General features: G+C 23.4%; 1 protein-coding gene across 2 annotated transcripts in view; it reads right to left on the reverse strand.

Moving 5' to 3' along the window:
• LOC114122942 (metabotropic glutamate receptor 2) overlaps positions 1-23,088 on the reverse strand; it is a 175,792-nt gene that overhangs the window by 58,158 nt on the left and 94,546 nt on the right. For both annotated transcript variants that reach the window (XR_007603874.1, XM_050200126.1), the window contains exons 7-8: positions 10,450-10,599; positions 1,179-1,312 (exon numbers count right to left, since the gene is read on the reverse strand). Coding sequence is in view for 1 of the 2 variants with exons in the window: in XM_050200126.1 (XP_050056083.1) it covers positions 1,179-1,312; positions 10,450-10,599 (284 nt within the window). In the remaining variant the exon portion in view is untranslated. The remainder of the gene's footprint in view (positions 1-1,178; positions 1,313-10,449; positions 10,600-23,088) is intronic.

Raw genomic sequence — 23,088 nt, forward strand, 5'->3', positions numbered from 1 at the left:
CTGTTTAAAAGTTTTTATAATAATGAATTTGAGTTTGGATATTTACAGATTTTTGTAAGAATAGCCACTTGGCGATAAACCGATAACACAGTACAATCATATAAAATATTTGTTTCTGATGGTAGCTTACAATTTTGAACGATATAATTTATGACGATGAAATGAAAAAGAAAATAAGCAATAACAAACTATAATCATATAGTATTTTTCAGCATCGTTATATTATGACTGCAGACATTATTGTTGGATATTATACTCAATTAATTTATTATAATAAATTGGATTATATTTTTAGCATTATAGTAAAGTAGATATAAAAGTGTAAGAGATACTTTTATAAATTTGAAAGTATTAGATATAAAAATATATAAATTATATTTTACACCTAGAGGTTGAATATTATAAAGAAGTAACTGTTTAAATTAAACAAAATATATTTCAATGGAGTATAGAAGACGGTAGATTAAAGTATCAGATACCAAAAGAATAATTTTCCGAAAAAAATATAATGTTGTTATCTTAATAAAATGTTGATTTAATGTAAACCTTAAAGATAGTTTATAAGTATAATAATTACGTGGATGGTTAAACATTAAATCAGAATGGAACCTATATTTTTTTCTCATCTTAATTTTATCATATATAAGTTTAAAGTATTTTGATCAGTATAATATTTAAGTCGAAAAGCATCAATATTATTAGGTAGGTAGAAATAATAGAAGGCCAATAGTAGCCCTCTAATAAAACTATGTGTGGTTGAACACTGTTCGACATTTTGTATCAGAGCGATACAATTTATTTTACAAACAATAGGTAAAAAAACATATATGAATTGTGAAAAACCTATGTAGAATATTAAAACAAAAAACCTAAAAAAAACTAAATTAAAATGTTTAATTATTCGCGTAGGTCGAGTTAAAAAATACGATATCCTCACATGACGTTAAAAAAAAAATAAAAATAAAATAAAAAATAAGCGTATCAAATATTGGCATTTACACTGAAACGAGTTTATAAGTTTATAAGAATAAAAAATAACAAGCAGCATTATACTTAATGCTTCATATTTATTTTTATGTCTAATGTAATGTCTAGGGTTTTCGAATACATCAACTAATGAGTTATGGAAATGGTATCGGGTTATTGTTTATTTTTCTTTACTAAAAACATTGTCTTGCCTGGTATTGTGTGCAGTTGAAACAGTGCCAGCAGCATTTTTCGCCCTCAAGATATTGCTTAGCTTGGCCTTTTTGGCACGGCAAACTGCAAACTGATTCCGGTGGATTTGATGTGTCCGTTTTGAACCGCATCTCTTCGGAGACCAATACAAATACATATAAGAACAATTTATCGGATCATTGTTATTAGCTTATAATATTATAAACTATTTAAAGGTAAACAGAGTATAGAATGATGATTGGTCAGTCAGATTTTTAATTTAATTTTAAAACGATTTAGTTCTTCAAAGAAAATTAATAACAATCGGTAAATAATTATTTCCATTTTTATTTTACATTTCTTTTTATCTCAATTGGCAATCTTATATATATTATATATTTTAAATAACTTTCTGATAAGTTTGATTTGATATCGATCTAACTTTTAAAATGTATGGGTGCCTAAGGCAAGTAAGCAAAAATGGGTGGAATGTTATGAGATAATCCTCATTTTTTTTTTTTAATAATAAACTATTTTCTAATGTACCTATATGATAGATATACGTATAAATTCCTCTATATTTTTAAAAACATTCTGCATTAGGATATGATATTATAAATATGAGTTACTTATAAAAATTCCACTTATTAATTTCCGTTATATTATATACTTAGTATAGTATATTAACATATAGTAACAATTTTATTTTTATTGTATAACTATTTTTTATCAAACTATACTTTAAAAAATACAAAAACTGTATTAAAAATTATTAAAACTGCAATTCACAAATAATTAAGTAATGATAGGTTATTACTGAGTGTTTTATAGTCGTATTTTGTTATCAAAATATTGATTTTGAGAAAACCTACATGGACGTTTCATTGTAATTTTTAATCTTGAAAAGAAATGTGTACTTTAAAAAGTCAAATATATAATGATTTTCTTAATTACACAAAGAATTCGTGTGCAATGTACCTTAATAATTTTTCTACAGTGAATTGTTATTTCTATATGAGTAAACAGATAATATATATATATATATATAGATAAGAATATTATAAAACATTTTTTTTTTTTATTTCGCTAAAACGAAATATAGTAAAATATTAAAATTTATATCTAGTTATATTAATAGTATTCAGATATTTATGTTTTTATTTTATTATTTTAGAATAACTATGTTAAAATTCTATTTTAATTATTCTAATTATTTTTTTTCTTAGTATTTGGGTTGTATTTTGTGCTTTGAAAGTTGGCAAGAAACAAGAAACTAATAATTATTTATGCGTTATACCTATCTGGATTAATTTACACTTTCAAATTTGTAACTTTTTAAATCGATTTTCATTGATGGTAAAAAAATAATTACACGATACGATATTTTACAGGCAAAAATATAATAATATTTAAATGTAGTCTCATTTAATATGACGTGTAATGTTTATATTATCAAAGTTTTATATTCGTTGAAATAATATGTTAGAATGGCTAAAGATAAAGTGTCAACATATTTTAAAAACCAACCACCTCCGATAAAGTGTACTAAATGCGTGCACAAGTTGAAGAGAAAGTTCTGGAATGCACACGCAAGAGTTAAGTTAATAAATATGCTTAATATATATATATATATATATATATATTTATACAAAATACACATATTATATAAAATTCAATACTGCTCGACCTAAATAATGAAAATAATAATAGTTTATACAGTTTTTGTATTTTTGGTTAATGTCCTGATAAAAATAAAAAGTCAGGTCGTTATTACAATGTGAATACAAATCTATCGTTTCCGTTATATTTATACATGACTTATAGTATAGATAAAACTATAGCGATATAAAAACATTTACCATTAAACACCACAGTTAAAACGCTACCTAACGCTAACCTAAGTTGGGTACAAGTTTAATGTTTATTATGATTTATTTATGATGCATAATGATTTAATACATTGTGTATTAGTTGTTCTTATTTCTTATTTTTATCAATGCTTGTTTAATTTATAATTAGGTAACCTAAAACATGGTATCATATAAATTTAGTATACGTCTTAAATGATAAATCACGTAGGCTAATTTTTAGGGTGTGGCAGTTTTCAATTATTTTTGATTATTTTTTTCAAATAAATTAGGTAATCAGTTGGGTTACAAATAATAAGTTAATAAAAATTGTATTTGTAATTTTTTATGAATTATTCATATAAAACCTCTTCAATTTTATCCAAAAAGGGTAGCATTTAGTTCATAAAAACAATAGGTACTAAATAATAACGACAAACGACGTAAGTATAATTATTAATAACAATAAACCTAAAGAAAATATCTATTACCTATACATTGGTAAATTAACTTATTAATTTATCGGATTTACGGCTTACTTACGAAATCCAAAAACACTGTTGCTTGTTAGAATGATATAGATATTTTTAAGATATTGTTTACACATACTTAGCAACATCTACCAAAATAACAAAACCAAAACTTTTTATTTTTATACCGACACTGTTTAGAGTACAACTTTGTTCTTAAAAACTCCTAAAATTTGATAGAAAAAATTTTTTCGAAACTTTTAGGATTTGGTTAATAAACGCTGCAGGTTTTGTTTTGTTTTAATTTTGTAGTTTTTGTGTAGACCCAGTATTAGATTGTTATTCGTTGAAATTACTCAAGAGACAAAAAGCATTCTTTAGTTATAGATACTACTTAGTACTTATATCATTTGTCATTAGGAACTCATTATTCATTACATTTTAATAACCTATATAAAACTATAAATTTACAATATAGTTTTAATATGCTTCTTAAATATTTTTTGACGTTAATTAAAACTATTATTGAATATATATTTAGTATTAAGCTATTTAATATAACTTTTATTTTATTATTTTTATTTTTTACATTATAGGTATTAATTATACCTACTTATTTTATTTTTCAAATCTAAAAAAAAAATATAGGTATATTAAATTGTTACACCAATTACGTTTTAAATACAATTCTAATACGTACTTAAATTATAAAACATTAGTTAATGAAATTGATATTCACTAGCTCCAGATTTTATTTATTTTTGTCTGTTTATCTTAAAGGTATTTTAAATTATTAAAGTGGAGTATTCATAAAAAAATGTCAACAAACGCATATGTCCACACTAAATTACATTTATAGTGTTGTAGTTTTTCTGAGTGAATGGTATTTTTTTTTTAGAAATAAATTAAAAATATTTTATCACTCTACATATAATTTGAATGCTTATGATTAGTTAAGACATAATTTAAAAAATAATAATAATAATTAAAAATTAACTAATATTTGTCGCACAACGTTATAACAATGGTAATAAACCTAGATTAAATAATGTCTATGTGTATGTTCATTTATATTTGCTTTAGAATTCCTGCGAATGACAGTGAAGGTTGGGTTAAATAATTATCTGTAAAATTAGCCCTCACACGTTTCAAGTACAGTATGATGTATTAGAGTGTCAATATGGTTCAGTGACCGATTACATTTTTGATATTGACTTTATACCTATCCGAACCAATGGTAAATGATTGTTATTCAGTATTTCGGTGTCAATCTATCCATAAAAATCTCATACATACTGAACTCTGGACATAGCCTTGTGTGTTAAAACATAGCCTTTACATTACGTTACTGTTATTTTATTTTTAATGGCTTTATAATGGTTTAAAACATTTTGTTATAAGATCTAAGAATAAACACTGATGAAAAGACTTTAATCTATTGTCATGTCTTAAAAATAAATATATTAGTTTATATCAAATATTTCAATAGCATATTTTGAAAACTATTAAGTTTCTTTGCTATGAAATTCAATGGTTTTAATAAATTTTCAACTTTTATTTCATATTATTTCCAAATATTATTTATTTTACTGCATCGTTGAATTCAGAATAGAATAATTACTAAGAAAAATATAAATATAAACATGTTAAATCCATTATTAAAATGGACACCATAATATAGAAAACTACTATGTGGAAATATGAAATAACTTACTAGTTATGAGTTATTTACCTATCATTATTTGTGAAAATAACGTAGCTGCTATATGAAAAAGTATTTACAAGTACACTCAATAGAATGAAATCCAAACAATGAATTCCAGACAAAAAATGTAAAAAGAAACTTTAAAAATTTTAAAATAAACTTGATGATATTTAATTAATTATAATTAAAACGTGCGAGTTAGTTATTTGTTATAACATCTGTAACAAATTAAGTTTTAAAACTATGAAAAAGATCGGTTAAGTGAATATTTTCATTAAATATTTGTGTGAAATATATTAATAATACAACATAAGTAACTGACGTACGAATTTTAAAACTCTATGTAAACATCGATAGCCTTTTGATATTAGATGGTAATTAATAATTATTCAAATTTATGTAACTATTAGTTAATACTAAATAATAATACTTATTTATCTAACTGTAGTTTAATATAAAAAAAAACTTTTCAGAATTTAAATAATCATATATAATATTTAAAAAAAAAAAAAAAGGAAAGACCAACTATTTCTGTTTTGTATACATTAGGAACCTTGAACTAATGAGGCACTAATTTCATTATAAAATATAGTTTATTATTTTTTTTTCCTGTCATTTAACATTATTATTACTACACTGACCAAAGACTGAACCACGCTTGCGCGTTTACAAGAAAAAAGTGACCTCAATTTACTTGCCATTCAAGACTATAGATAACATTTTTTTAACAGCCAACTGTTTATCCAGTTATCTCGGTATTCAACATTTAATATAAAAGTGAATAAAAACTCTGACTGAATATTTGTGGTTATCAAAAAAAGAGTTCATACCATTTTAAAGTTTTGTCTTTTTATAAAAATATAAATTCAAACTAAAAGATTCTATTTTAATACTACGAGTGTATAAAAACATAATAAAAATGATCAAACATAGTACTCGAATAATATTATTTTAAATTAATTATTGTGTTACAGTGTTCTCGAATCTGGCAAAAATCGATCGATGAGCACTAAATAAATAAACAAAAATAGATTAATGTGATTTAAGTGAACCGTATTATGTGCCGTATTAGTTTATCTTCGTGGAATATAATATAACTCACGTTCATAAATTCAAAGAAATATTCTTCGTATTTTGTTTATAAGAGAATACACTATCTTGTTAGAGAAATGAAATAGAATAGCATCCTGACCTTTGAGATTCAATATTATTTATTATTATTATTAATATTAATTTTTAATTATGTGTTTTATTTTTGTGATATGAACCGTATTTGTAATACACACAAAATGCAAATTGTGATAGATGTTTCAAGGAAATTGAAACGAAATTTAGTACTTGAAAATGTAATTTTATGCGGAGGATGATCAAAGATGGTAAAACTGTATATATATGTTATTGAATTAATGTTTCAGACAACGAGCGATATTGTCACGTAGTACTCAATAATTGTGAGTATTATAATTTGGTAACCGTATTGTGCCTTATACTTATAATATTATGGACGTTGGGTGTTTCGTTCTCATATGGTTACCAATGATATTATTGATTTTATAAAATATAAAAAACTGACATTTTTCCGAATTTCATTAAGCTTCCACAAAGGTATCATTGTCTTTAATACAGTACGATTTTTATTGATTTTTAATTAAATACATAATTTTGAATATTAAATTTTAGAAATATATACAAGTATGTATATAACAGTACATAATTGTAAATATTATTGTATGCATAAAATTAATATTTCATGTTCGTTATATATTCATAATAATGGTTTTTGTTTTAAAAGTAAACCGATAAAAAACTGGTAATAAATATGTGTATTTAATATACTTCATAGGTATTTATATATACACCAAAATAACTACCCACACGTTAAATTTTTATTGTATGGATTTAACTAAGTGTGTTTAAAAAAAAAAAATCGTGTTCACAAATCATTTCTTTAATATGGATTTCGTTCAAATTCCATTAAATAGTAAACACAACGTTTATTTAAAGTGTTTTATCTATACTGGTATTGTGTTAGCATTATATTCACGTGATTAACCCTTTTTTTTAGAAAACAAAAAGTACCCAATACATTTTTTTTCTGTCGTTTAATACCGACAATACAACTATAATGGACAGAAAGCAAACAGAAAATTATGAGTTCTACGAATAGGTAGTTCAAGTTGAACTAGGCAGTAAAATCAATACAATTTGAAATTACATGATTTATATATTTTATAATTTGTCTTAGTTTGTTCGTCATGGGATCTAAAGACTAGTTAACTACAAAATAATTATAATTTAAACATGAATGAACATTAATCGCTTTACAATTATTATTCTACTGCAGTGACAACAAATTATAAATGACAAGGGCCAATGCCATATTTCAAGAGGAATTGTTTGCTATTTGCATATCGTGTTTAAAATGAATGTATGCAAACCATATCTATATTTATTTGCATTTATAATGTCAGTAAAAGGATATCTTTGGCGACTTAATGTATTATAGTCACTTGTACGATTAATTATATAATCATATAGGTCAGACGTAAATTTGTTATTTCTACACTTGGGCCTCAATACAAAATAAGTTAATCCCATCAAACTATAAGTTGAAGTTATTGCTCTGTACGTATATGTATATGTAAAAACCCATTTAGTCGAATGGGAAATACTGAAATGGGACTATAGAACATTCAATATAAGTCTAATAGCTATTTAACCTATTTTATGTTTAAACGTTTCATTCGGAATTCAATACACGTTTTCAAGTGGATTATTAGTGTTTGGGTTGACCATATTATGTGTATGATAATTTATAAAAATTATTTTCATTATATAATATTATAATAAAAAGTCTAATAATAATAATAATAATAAAATTCTTCTAAAAACGCATATATAGTAAAACAACCATAAATTATAGTATACACAAATCTTGGCAACTTGCTTGTTCCATTAAAATTAAAATACGATTTAAATTGTGAAATTTTATAGCGCTATTGTAATAATTAATCAATTTTTAAGTAGGTACTTATTAAGACTAAAGTCTTTTTTTTTATTGTAGCTAAATAATTTTCAATTTAATATTTTATAAAATTATACGAGTTAAAAATTAAAACTTATAAATAATTCTACACTGCTTAAAGAAGTCTAAAACAAAGTTTAATGAAAAATAAAACCTTCTCATTTTTTTATAAGCGATACCAAACCAACCCTTATTATGTTGCTTATAAGTTATAACAATTAAAATCATAAACTAATATAAAATGAGTTGGGTTATTTTTACTTATTTTTTTATTTAGAATTATGATTGGCTATGGTTTTAGTATTAACCCTTTAATCAATTTTATCTTTAGTAAAAAAGATGAACCTTTTTATATTGGTTGAACATATATATATATATATATATAATATAATAAAAATATAAATATAATCTATACACCTAACAATATAAAATAATAGTAAAACTTTGTCAAAACTTAACACTTTTATTTTATTATCTTATAAACAACAATTTATGTTTAATGATCAACTTATAATTTAGCTTTGTCTTGTTGTAAAATTTACGATCTACAAAACAGTCTGTAATAAGAAATTTATCACAGATAAATGAAGGTAAAATTAAATAGTTTATATTTACTAGAAACAAATAGAATATTTACATTATAGGAGTAAATAATTCACGATGCTCCAAACTCTACATGGTTATTCGCTACTATGCTGAGTCCCGTTTTCTTTTATTATTGATTAATACATAATGTATTAATTTAAATTTTAATGCTTGAATCTTTAAAATATACTCAAGGAAAATATTTTAAATTAAACGAATTTTTTGTTACTACTTAATCACCTTTTTTCATGTAAATCGTTAATCAGATGACATTTTTTTAAAAAGTTGTTGAGTGTAAATCAAAATTTAACTTAATATATTTGTGTTATTTAAATTTGTGTATTAAGGGCAATAGGTCCATAATAATAGATTTAGAATAAATATAAAGTCTATGCTTATTTGAAAACTTTAATAATTAATATTAATTTATCAACATCTTATAATATGTAAAAATGTTTGAATACAATAATTAAATCCAATCAAACAACCAGGATTGTATTTCAGTAGAATTACATGGGTGACGAGTAACTACTTTAGAACAATGTTCATGATTGTGGCCACATGATGCACAAATTGGTACTAACTATTAAGAACATCTGTAGCTCATGAATGCGGTTATTTATCACAAATAATGCCTCATGTCATTATCCAATTCTGTAATGACATATCACTAATCAGTAAAATGGACAATGAACCAAGAAATTTTGCTTTAAACTACAAACCTTTGCCATCTTAATAATTGTATTAATTCTTTTGACGTTAATATTATATCTCATTTTCTACTTATATTGTTTTATTTTTATGTTTTTATGTTTATGTTTTCAAGACATTAAATTCAGAATTAATTAGTATGTTTGTACTACCACAAAACAATTTGTAATGATAGAACAAAATTAAATGATTTGAAATATGGTATTTAAGTACATTTAAAAATTCTTAACAAATTATTATTTATTATATTCAATTAAATAAAATGGTTTTTTTTCAGTTCATTGGTTTTTATTTCATATAAGATAATATATTTGGTTGATAAATTAAATGTATTGAATTTAACAATATGTAGAATATTGGTATTATTGCTATAAATTATGTAGTTTGGCCTTAAACTTACTGGTTAGACAAATTTAATTTTATAAATGATAATCATACTTTATCAAAATTAAGTAAGTATAATAACAATAATATATTTATTTATTTATTCAAAGTTTGTGTCTTTAAATATATAAAAGTAGTATACCAACAATAAAAACTAATATCGAATAAATTCTTGAAATGTAATATTATAATGTATGATATTTTGCACTTATTATTCTTCTGTTGTAAAATGCATTCCAGTTGTGTGTTTTTATGCCAACGTGTATATCGTATAAAACACATGTCACGTGCACATGAGAATACTCGAAATATTATTTTGCATAAGATCTATGTGCAGTAATAATAATAATAATAGTTATAATAATAATAAAATAATAAATGCCTTCATGATCTAAAACTGGTGTAATAATAAAGACTATGTGTATTGTGGGATATTAATCATTATTACCGTTTTTATTATATCGAAATGGTTGCATAACAAAGTTGGTTAAGACATCAAATTCCACGTTCATAGGGCGTTTATGGTTATAAATTATAAGTACTATTATGGTATAAAACACTCACCGGACATGTTGAGATTGAGTTTGCCATCCGAGTACACACCGACTTTGATCCATTTAAAAATGCCCGGCTCTACCTGTTTGAAGTGGATGATATTATAACGGGCAGGTCCGTCCCCGTTGTCATCGAAGTGAAAATTATCACCCGTGAGACCTGAAACATGTGTATAGGAACAAACAGTTATTATATTGTAGAAATATTTGCTTGTAAGATCTGTGAGTGGTTTAACCAACTACACAAATAAATATTATGTGTGAAACGAATCGATCACGGTAAAAAAAGAATATAAATTAATGTACTACTCTAGTTGATTGGTAGGAAGTGTTTCACGAAAAAAAAAATGGAGTCTACCAAGAACACATTACGTACAAAGAAAAAATATTTTATTTGGCAAGGAGAAAAAACCAAATAAAACGACGATATTTGAAAAGTAAACTTTTTTCTCGAAATTAAAACTACTAGAATTATTGTGTATGTTTTTTTGTTATTTAAAAAAAACAACAAATGAATAAATCTAATGAGGTACACACACTGGGTAATTTAATAATTTTATATGTTCTATAATCTATAATATTTTAATCCAAATAAAATCAGGTTTTTTTTAGATTTCCGATTCATTCTTAATCATTTATTCATAAAAAATTGAAACTGTAACGCATAATTTTGTCCAAAATCTAAAATACTACTATCATCAGATGAGTTAATTTTTTTTAAAATTATAAATGTATTAGCTATGCAAGTTACTTAAAACCATCATCAATATTCGGTTATTATGATAAAATTATAAAAATGTGATATTACGTTGTATGTGTTTAATTATGATACTCATAGCGTAAACAAATTAACAAGATTAGATTATATCAATGTCACTGAAATATTATGGTAACTCCATAATGTAATGTTATGACATGACGAAATGTATAAAAATTTATATTAACGTCTATATTATATTATTTTTTTTATTCAAGTAAAATTGTAATATGTGAATTTAGCTATAAAAAGTTCTTAAATATTTTTATGAAAAATATAATTTGAATTTACTTATATTTCCTAAGATATTGAACTATCAAATATACATATCATGATACAATAATCATTCCATATAATATGATGTTGTATAATGTATATATCATAATATTTGAACTATATATCCGTAATATTATTAACATGACACTATAGCGAAAGTTTCAAATTGCTTGTTGAAAATATTGTGGTACCTACGTACGTGATTTGGGTAAAAGATTTTCTGCGAACTTGTCGCTTATTGCAGATATTACATTAATGATGTTTAGGTGCCACAATGTGCTGACAACTTCCTGAAGGTGTTTGAAGACATTTTTGATGTTATTTCCATAATTATGGTAACCGTTAATTATTGCATTTGGGTGAGTAGCAATAACAAGTTTGGAATGTAGGCGTCTATATTAATAATATGTTGGATATGAGAGGGATATTATAATAATATTTATTTATACATTTGACAGGTGCTAAAGCCTTTTGAGTATAATATGGTTTAAATGCATTTACAAAATTACAATGACAAACAAAACGTGACGTACAAATATTAAGAATAACTTTATAAAAAACTAAATACTCAAGTTAAATTTAGATTATTTAAAAAATAATGATAATTAATACATAATAATATACATATAAATATATTTTTGCAATATAATCAAACTACAGTTGATAGCAACCATATATTTCTTGATTTGACCATGTTAATATAAGAAGTTGTGGTTACATTAAAAACAATTTATAATACTTTCTATATCTGATGTTTCTATTAAGCACAGTTTTTTAAAATTAAGGAGGTTTTCTAAACTAATTAAAAACTGAATGTTTTCGTATGAATTTACATAGTGGATATAAGCAATTATTTTTAACCATTTTTTCTAGAATAACTCAAGATATTATATATATATTTATATTTTATATATTGTGACCAAATTATGGATTCACAATCTAGAGTTATTCGTACTACAGAATAATATGTCGTTTTTAGATTTAATGGTGTTATGGTGGGATTTAAATAATAAATCTGATAAAAAAAATATATATAACTTAAATCTTACATTTATTTAAAATACGTTAAAATATCATCCATTAAAAAATGAATAAACAATAGTTAACCGATAATCAAAACAATCAAAAACTTATCATATCCCTACCTACTCGTTTTCTTAATTTAAATTTCACACCACCTCAATGCTTAATAACATGGGTATTGGGTATATATAAATCATAAATTTCGTTGTTTAGTTTGGAAAACTTGAGCTATTATGATAAAGTTTTCAATAAAACAACTTAATTCAATATGAATTATGCCGCCAAAAATTCATACAAATATTCAATAAGACGATTATTATATTTTGAGACTGTTGTCTTAACATAATACAAATTTCTTCATCATATATAGGCATATTATAGCTGATATGAAAAAGACGATTCCTAGAGTATAAGCGATTAAATGCGGTAAAAGGTCAAGATCATAAATTAACAGGAATACCGGTGTTTTTTGCTTTGAACCCCTTTAATAATATTAATAAAATTGCTTTTACATCGTATAATATTCAAAACTTAATTCAACGGTTAATTAAAATATGCAAATTATTATGAAAGGTTCTGAAAAATAGAAATCTCAAGTGAAAAATTGTGCATAATTAAATTATTTTGTTCACTGCTGAAAAAAAAAAAACCTATGTCCGAGGAGAATTAAAATTGTATAATATAATGTATTATTTTGTTTACATTTTTTTAATGAGATGTAAAATTTTACTTTTAGTATGGTTCTTTTGTTTTGCATAAATAATTTATGTAGGTAGTACACACAATGTTTTGCAACTGTGTGACAATTGACAAAACATTATACAAACGTTAATTTGTAAATATAGTTTATAGTTCTATATTTGTATGATTTTATTTCACAAGATTATTAATTTTGTGTTTTAGATAATGATTTCGGTTATAATATATATATTAATTTAAATAAACATAATGTATGTTATTGCATGTTAATAGGTGCAAATAATATTTTTTTCTCTGAAAAAACAATATTGGGTAATATTTATTATCTTCACTCTGTATTTTATTATAAGAAACATATAGTAAAATATTATCAGCATTATCTTTCTCATTGGATATTCTTTATGGGAACCTGAATGAACATACGTTTAAAATCGAAATGATTTATAACACCTACACATTTATCACTTAAATATGTGAAATGAACTGGCAGATAACACACTCGAGTGTTTCGTGTACCATATCATGTTGAAACTGTAACTACCCCTCCCCCGCCATTTATATTCATTGTAGCGTGGAATCTGCACAACACTCACACAGCAAACATAAAAATGAAAATAATAATAATTAGCATACTATATTGGTCATAAAATTTCTGTTCGTCTGTGTAATAACAAAATAAACGAATATTATGACTCGTGCACGTATTCTACTAGTTTCTGTGGTGAACACGAAATATTAACACCATAGACATAATTATAAAGCACTAAGAAGACGTGTGCCAGAGTACCATAAATCTATTAATAACCCCCAATAACTTGTCAAATTTTACCCCAAAATGACTTTTGTTATGCAATTGTTTTTAAAATTTAAATCCTTTAACATTTTACTTTTGCCATTCACTTAATATATTTTATAAATTGTAAAACTATATCAACATAACGTATAATACGGATAAAAATATTGATCATTAGTGTTATGTACTCGGAACCTCATTCAACGCATACATTCATGGGACTAAGAATAAGGAGATCGCAGTAATTACTCACCCCTTCAATACACCAGTTCGTCACTAACATTATTATTCGTATTGTTATGTATATTATTAATTATTGTAACATCGATTTGGGGAAAGGTCTGTAAGAGTGTTAAATGCGATCACAAATCAGTAAACTTAAGTGCATAATTACTTAATAAACGCACTACAACAGGACTTTATAAAGCTTGCTTGTAAGTGCATTGGATAGTACTTCCGTTTATTTCATCTGTTGAATAGAAAATTGTCTTAATTTATACCCATCTCAAAACAATTAGATATGACGTATCGTGTAGGTAATCACTATAACGCTACCTTTTCTCATTCACGAATGCAATTTCAATAAAATCGCTTATCACCACTCGACTCCGATATTTCATTACTAATTTGTTTCCGAGCCAATGGTCGATATTGATACTTTCTACCTATATATCTATACAAGATTCATGTCATATATATATATATATATACATACGACATATATAAATAATATTTATATCTGTCACCTGATGTTACGGAAAAGCGTATTTTTTTATTATATTTCTATATTATATTATACTGTTCGTAATCTGAGTATTTTATTGAGCGCGTGATTTTTTACGATACTATACGCGTCTAGTTAATCGTCTTGAGTGATATCAGCTATTGGCCACTCGCTTTCTTCAATCAGTGAAAAGTAGATGGATTGAAACGTAAAATATTAGGTAACCTCGACGCGGTAATGTATATTCCAATACATTATTCAACGAAACGATTATATTCTTTAAAAAACAGGAGGAAATACAATTTAAATTTATATAATATTACCATCATTCAAATGTCAAGAATAAAGTTGAATAACATAGCTGATCCCTATGACTTGTCGTTTTCTCAAATTCTATGTTTTGGACAAATATTTTTCAAAAGTTTTTAGTAAGTTTTCGTTAACATTATTTCGCATCTTAAAATAAGTTAAAACTACAATTTTTTTTTCAACAACAAACCATGTCAAAACTCACCACTATATAGCTTTAGTGATAATGATTTATACAGTCAGATACAAATTAACCAATGCGGGTTTTTTTAACTAATAAAATACGTTCAGTTGTATTTATACAGTTACACACTTTAGGTGCTAGTTATTCAGTAAAAATAATTATAGTTATAAAGTTTTCAAATATGTTTGAGTACTAACATAAATTCAACTTAAGTTGACAAAATATTTTAGAAAGAAACAACAATCGTAGGTATTATATGTACAAATAAAAAATTACATTAAAACATGTACCCATGTTATTTATGAAAATGTAGATATTAATATTAATATATTTATTATTGAGGATGAATTTTTATTTCTACTGAATTGTATATACAGATTAGTTCAATTTTAAATTGTTAAATTATTGTAGGTGTACAATTAAATAAAATTAATAATTTAAGTATAAAAAAAGAAAACTAAATTTTCATCGTCTTTTGAAAATTAGTTGATATTAATTCGTATTTCTAAGAACATTTGATAAAGAAATTATATCACAAAATCATAAAATGTATTATGACAAAATATCTTTTTTTAATTAAGTTTTAATAAAGTTTAAAGTTACACAATTTTTTTTTAAGCGTATGAACAATGTTCATATTGTAATATATAAAACTATTATATTATACATTATCTAGTTAAGTAGAATATGCCACTTTTATAATATTATTATTAAAACTTATAAATAATATATGATTTTTTTGGTATTTCTTTATTAATTTATTAAAGAAATTTTCCTCTCACATCAGAACACAACTAAAATAAAAAGCAATAAGTAACTTATTTTGAAATATGTAAGAAAAAGGATTATTAATTTGTGAATAGTTTAAATAAAAATATATATTATAAAATGATGCTACTGTCTAATAGCTATGTGACTCCTATTGAAATCAAAATTGATTGTATATTTTTTTAAATAAATATCTTAGAAGAGCAATTGGCAAAGAAAGAATTATATACATAGCAACTATCAATAGTGTATCAAAATTGTATAATGTATAACAGTAAGGTGCAGCAAAAGACTAATAGTATTTTTTCTTTGAATAAACATATAACAAAACTATTATATTCAATATATAAAAACGTGAAATCAATAGTATTGTTTATTTGTTTTTATTATTTATAAAAATATTAATAAAATTAAGAAGTACAAAAAAAACTATAGTTATTGTTTTAATGTAATAAAAAAAAAAATGTATTGTTTTACCAAAATAAAAAAAAAATAAATTCTATTGTATTTTGTTTTTACTTTTATAGATATTTTATAAAACACAATAGTAGAAATATCCATCCTTTTCATTAAGATCCATCCTCTGTGATTTCATTAAAATAATTAGATTTCTGTAGGTAATCTAAATAGATGAATTCACATTGAAATCTTTTTTTTTCAATTTCATTCCTCTTACTATAGGATTTCATATTAAATTTAATAATAATATTATCATAAGTTTTGTTATTTTAAGCATTAATTATTATTGTTTTTATAAACAAAATATATTATATAATTTATGAAAATGTATGTGTTTATTTTGGTGTACCGTAAAAACTCATGGTCGAAATGGCTGAATAATTCAAGTAGTCTGGTTATAAATCCTCATGCGGTATTTAAATTTGATATTTAAAATGTACTTGTTTGTTTATGGTTGTTACATTATGATAATAGTAAATATACAATTTAAAAATGATCATTTTTATTCAGTACAGATAAAAATAAAATAAATAAATAATATATGAATTCAATTTTTTTTTATCAAGTAAGCTTTTATACTATTTAGTTTAGGATTTATTCCTTAAACAAATTATAAACGGAACACACCAGTACACCACAATTTACTGTGAAACAACTCCTCAATAAATTCTACCAAACACCAAATGCTAAAAATCAAAATAATATTACCCAATTGCTCACAATAAATTGCTAGGTCAAGGCTAAATGAATAACAAACAAATACTAAAATTCATAATATGAATAATTTATTGTAATTTTTTAATTGAATTTAAAATAAGATTTATATAAAACTTTAGGTGTACGGTGGTGAATGGTGATCAATACCGGATGGAAAGCATACAAAGACATGTGTGTATGTTCACTATACGATTAAGTGAGTAAGCGACGTGCTTTATAATAACAAACATGTTTAACATTGTTTCGTATATTATACAGAATAATACAATAAGCACGCTCACATGTTTTTTCTTCATTAATCAATATCGACATCAATATCTAATTATTGGCATTTTAAAATATACTATAATTTAACTTAAACTCTAATTTTTGAGATATTTTGTACTACAGTTGGATTAACCTATGGAAATACAAACTTATTTATGTTTTTTAAAATGAGAATTTCTTTCTTTTAACTGTAAATTATTTATTTGATAATTTTTGGAAAATATTGATGTATTATATTTAAAATTCGAAAGACTAATCTTTTGAGTTATTCAACATTGTGTACTAAAGTTAATAGATATATGATATATATTTGGATAAAAATTAATAAAATTATCTTGGAGTATATTTAAAAATCAGAATTTATATATATATATATATATATATTTGTCATTGGCGGAAAAAATAAGTTGAGCTTGGTGAAATTACCGTGTATATTAGTAAAATATTGTCACCCATTGTTCCAGTTACCGAAACGTATCCTAATAATATATATATATATATATATATATATATGTTTAATCCTAGCTTTTATAAACTAAGCGGAACAATGGATGTATTGATTTTACAATCATGTGTTATTTTTTGTGTATGAGCACAAAGATAAGTAGTCAATAAAATGATTTTTTTTTAAATGAGGGTGATTTTGGATAGGAAATTGGATCTTGTTTGTATTTTAAACTAGAGGTAAAAATTAAAGACATCAATAAGTACTTTTTTATTTTTTTTATATAAATGTTGATTAAAATTGAATTATGAGTAGACATTATTAAAAATTTAGTACAAAGCTTTTCATAAATTCTAATTTTTAAATAAAAAATTGTATAGTCAATAGTCATTAATCATAGTATTTTTTTTATAAGCGTTAAAACTTAGAATTTCGAAAAAAATCATAAACATTTTTTGTTGTTGTATTTAAATTTTAAAAATTTAATGTAAGGTTTTTTTAATAAGTTTTTCATGAGTATTTCAAGTTCAAAATTTAAACTTTTTTCTATAATGAGTTTTACCTACTCTTGTTTGATTTTTTTAAAATTATTTTTAATAAACGAACAATACAAATAATAATAACATCCTATGCTAACTTAAAAATATTTATTTAATAAAATTACAAAAAAATAATAACAATTGAATACTTATTTATTTATTTAATTGTTTTATTATTACACTTGCATTATTAATTTTATTAATTTTATTTAATAATTTACTTATATTTGAATACGAGTTTTAGAAATGTTTTTATGTTACTGCTACGTGATATGTGATTTTATCTAACAAAAAAAAAAAAAAATCATAAATCATGTTATTCATCAACTAAGCATACTACAATTACATTTATTTATTTTGCTTTATGTTAAAATATATTAATATTTCTTCTCACTTTTCTTCTCAATTCCCTTCAATTTTACCCTTCTCATAAATACTTTACATTAAATGTGGTACCTAAAACGTATCCTCATATGTTGCTATTTCTTTTTTATTCATTTTAATTATTTTTATTCCATCCTTTTTCTCTTAGTTATGTGCTTTTTATAAAATTATAAAATCCAAATTCCTCTCAACTCATATTTTCATCATATTATTCGCAACCATTAACCCTTCCATAAAAAATATAACAATCGCATTTAAATTATAATTCATTCTTAACTATTTTATCTTTTTTCAATTCTATATTTAATGTTAAATAATTTTTCTACTATTAATTTTTGTTCAATTTACACAATTAAAAATAAATAAATAATATAATAAAATTTAGTAAAAATCGTTTAATGAATTTCAAAAATACGAGTAAATATGAATTACAATGTTGTAATTATATTAGTCTACTATGTATAAAGTAATAAAAATAAATAATAAATATAAATTAAATAAGTAGAGGAAAAGGTAAGTCAAAATTAATTTTTACTTGTTAAAAATATGAATAACAACAGTTGTAAAACATGTATATTTTTAGTTTCAATCAGATCCGTTAATCGGACAACTACAGTTAATATTATTATATCAACATTTATAGTAGTACATACCTATGGAAAATCTCTGTACTATTTTCTTATATTATACAAATATAATATGCGTATGAATATATATGTGTGTGTGTGTGTGTGTGTGTATGTAGATGAAAATACAATACATTTTATACTTTGCAGTTCGCACTTAAATGATTACATATATAATAATTACATATTTAATAAAATAAATTATAAACTTTAATAATTTTTGTAAAATATATCGATCAGAATAAAATTTACCAGATGCTAGTTTTTTATTATTAATTTAATTTCAATAATTTATAACTTTGATATAAAAATAAAATACTTTTATAAAATTAATAAACTTTCAAATGAATAAGTTATCTTTTTAATCAAAAAAGTAACTCATTCATTTGACGTATAAATTGTTGGGTCAACTTTGGCATATACTACAAAATAACCAAAATAACGTAGACAATGAACAGAGAAAATAAATATACCTACCTTAAACCTGGAACTTGGATAACTTTTAATAATATTATGTTTTAGCTATCTACGCATCACGTTAAATCGATCGGAAATAACCTAAACACTTTATTACTTTTCATAAAATAAATAAAATTGTATTGCTTTTAGTTAAATTGATAGAGTACGCATGAAAATAACCGTGCATGTATTATTGTACTATACATTTATACCATACAACTATCGACACAATAAATCCATCAACAATAAACACGTTAAAAATTAAAAATTTAAGTCACAAATCGAAATGTAATTAGTTATGATAAACTATTTTATAAGAAAAAAACAACTTTTGGAAAAAAAAAATCACTTTTAAATCATTAATTATTATGAATTTCCTATTTATAAAAGCAACTTAAAACATAATAATATTATAATTTGCTTATAAACTACAGCTTATAAAATTCTCTAAAAAATATTTGAAAATCACATATTATAATAAATTATTTATAATAATTTTTAAATTAATATTGTGAGTAATGTAATTTAATAAACAATAAAAAATAAATAAATAATATTTATACATTTTTATTTTGTTTCACTCGCCTAACTTAACTTAACCTAATTTAGCACCGAATTTTTGGATTTTCCTGATATTATTATAGTCATCTGTTCTTACAACTTGAAACACAATATATTATTTCGGTCATATAAATATAAACCTATTATGGTTAATGACGTTTACACGACTCAGCTTAAAAAATACATCCACGGAACAGTTTACAATTTAATTTGCACAAACACAGACTATAGAGGAGGATTATGTAAAACAACAGTGTAGCAATTGTATGACCTACATATTGTATAATATGGAATATAATATATTGTAATGTATAATATACACACAAACCTTAAAAAAGGTAAATAATATATAGTTTTATTAAAAGTGTAAAATACAGTTATTTCAAATTTCAGATATCATATAGACTATTTCTTAAAATTTTGATTCTGTTCTGTTATTTACTTGTTATCTGACCAATAAGATTGGGCATTGTTTCACTGAAATCGGGGGTAGCAAAATACATGCACTGTGAGGAGATTATTTTTTGCAATTAGTTCTCTGAAACTGGACTCAAATAATCTTGTGTTTTTGTCATAAATATTTTTATTTGTGCAAATTTAATTCAACATTTTTTATTTTTAGTGCAGTGATAAAATAACTATAGACCTCGAACAGAATAAAATATTCTTGAATTACTAAAAAATGTTGTGTATTAAAGAGAAATATTTCAATCACAATAAGTTAATATTAAGCATTACTATATTAGCATATTATTGAATAATTATTCACTTGAAAATAAAATTATGTTGACAAGCTGGTTTTTTATTTATTGCTTGATTACCAATTAATATTGATTAAATACGTTATTGTAAATTTAATATCTGCAATAAAATAATGATAATAGAATATAGTTACATAGTTACATAATTTTATACTTTAAAATAAAATTTAATAATGGAGATCAATGATATTAGAAAAGTCTATTCTTAACATTATTTACTCATCTTGAAACCGCATAACATAATAGTATGAAATATAATATGTTTAAATTGTTTATACAACATAATTTAACAAAGCGTTGCATATAAGAAATAAATACAGTTAAATAAAATTGGTAAGATACAAAAAATGAAAATTTAGACTATTGACACTAATTCACTCATGAAAGAGAAAAAAATAAAATAAAATAATACATGAATTCGTATATACCTATTATTATTTATTAGTTACCGAATTTGATTTTATTCTCAGTTATATTATTTATATTACATGAAAATATCATAATTGTATATATGCTAAATATTTATTGTAATAAAACGAAGCACATTTTTAAATAGTGCATAAATTATTAAATTAAAATGTTTGATGTTAGTACTTATATTTTATAACCTACACAGTATATAAAATATATTTCTCCCTCCGTTTGTCATCACTTAATGGCATCCTCGAAATGCCTATACATGGCCGCTGAGGCAGTAATCGTCTTCGAAATAAATCTGATGGTCCCTGTAGGCGAATTGTCAACTTGACGTTTACAGCCCCCTTTAAAATTTATAACCCGATGTGCTGTTAAATGTGTAAAAATACATTATATTGTCAAGTCTTTGCAATATTTGTTATAAAATGTCCACTGGGACAATAATCTAGGTTAAAAACTGCAATATTTTCATTTTTAAGAAGGTAGTATAGGTGTTTGTTATTGTGAATAAAGATGGAATCCGGATGCAAACAAAATTCATTACGACTCTTAACCTCGGCGGGGAGTCAAAATGTCAATATAAGTTTTCACTCGCTTGTTATCTGAACTTAAAAAAATGAAACAACAGAAGTTTTTAATCGAGATGAATTTTACTTGATGATTATAGTCGTTATCTCGTTTTATCAATTGTTTAAAACATAATGATACTTTATAGATACCACGAATATTACGATAAAGCTCATTCGTTATTAAATTTAAACCAGGAAATCATATTCAAATTATTTACATATCAGTATAATAAAAATATGCATTATATGGTAGTTATGTATTATTGTTGAATTTAGTATTATAATTTAAATATTTTTATTTGAATATGAGATAATATTATGGTATATATTTTTATAAAATAGTTGAATTATGTAAACAGTTGTATATAGTAGGTAATTGCATTAATTAACGCGTAATGTTAAATTTTATAAAATTTAAATAAGTGATAAAAAAAAGTTATTTTTATGTGTTTGGTTGGCAGTTGACTTATATGAAAATGAAAGTGAAGTCTAACACTCATCAACATTTTCATTTAAAAAGTCTATAGTAAATCTTTAAGATTCCATTAAAAATTATATTAGATATATATGAACTTTATTGCATATTGTCTATAAATTATTCTTTCAATCAATTTCACAATAATGTCCAGTAGCTTTTATTGCCAATGACAATAGTCAGTGCTATAGCAATAAATCAAAATATATTTACAGTGTTATTTCAGGCATTGTTATTCGTTAAGTCTTAAGTAGTATAAGAAAACTAAAAATATTATTGTTCTGTAGAACAATATTCATAAAAGCTATTGAACATTGTTTTATAAACTCTCACATTATAAATATTAAATATATTTTAAATATGTTACATAAAAAAAAAAATATATCATAATGTAATACATTATGTTCTTTAATAGGTAATTAAATAGAAGTATCAAT

The sequence above is a fragment of the Aphis gossypii genome, chromosome 2 (genome assembly GCF_020184175.1).
Source record: "Aphis gossypii isolate Hap1 chromosome 2, ASM2018417v2, whole genome shotgun sequence".
In the NCBI taxonomy this organism is placed as follows: domain Eukaryota; kingdom Metazoa; phylum Arthropoda; class Insecta; order Hemiptera; family Aphididae; genus Aphis; species Aphis gossypii.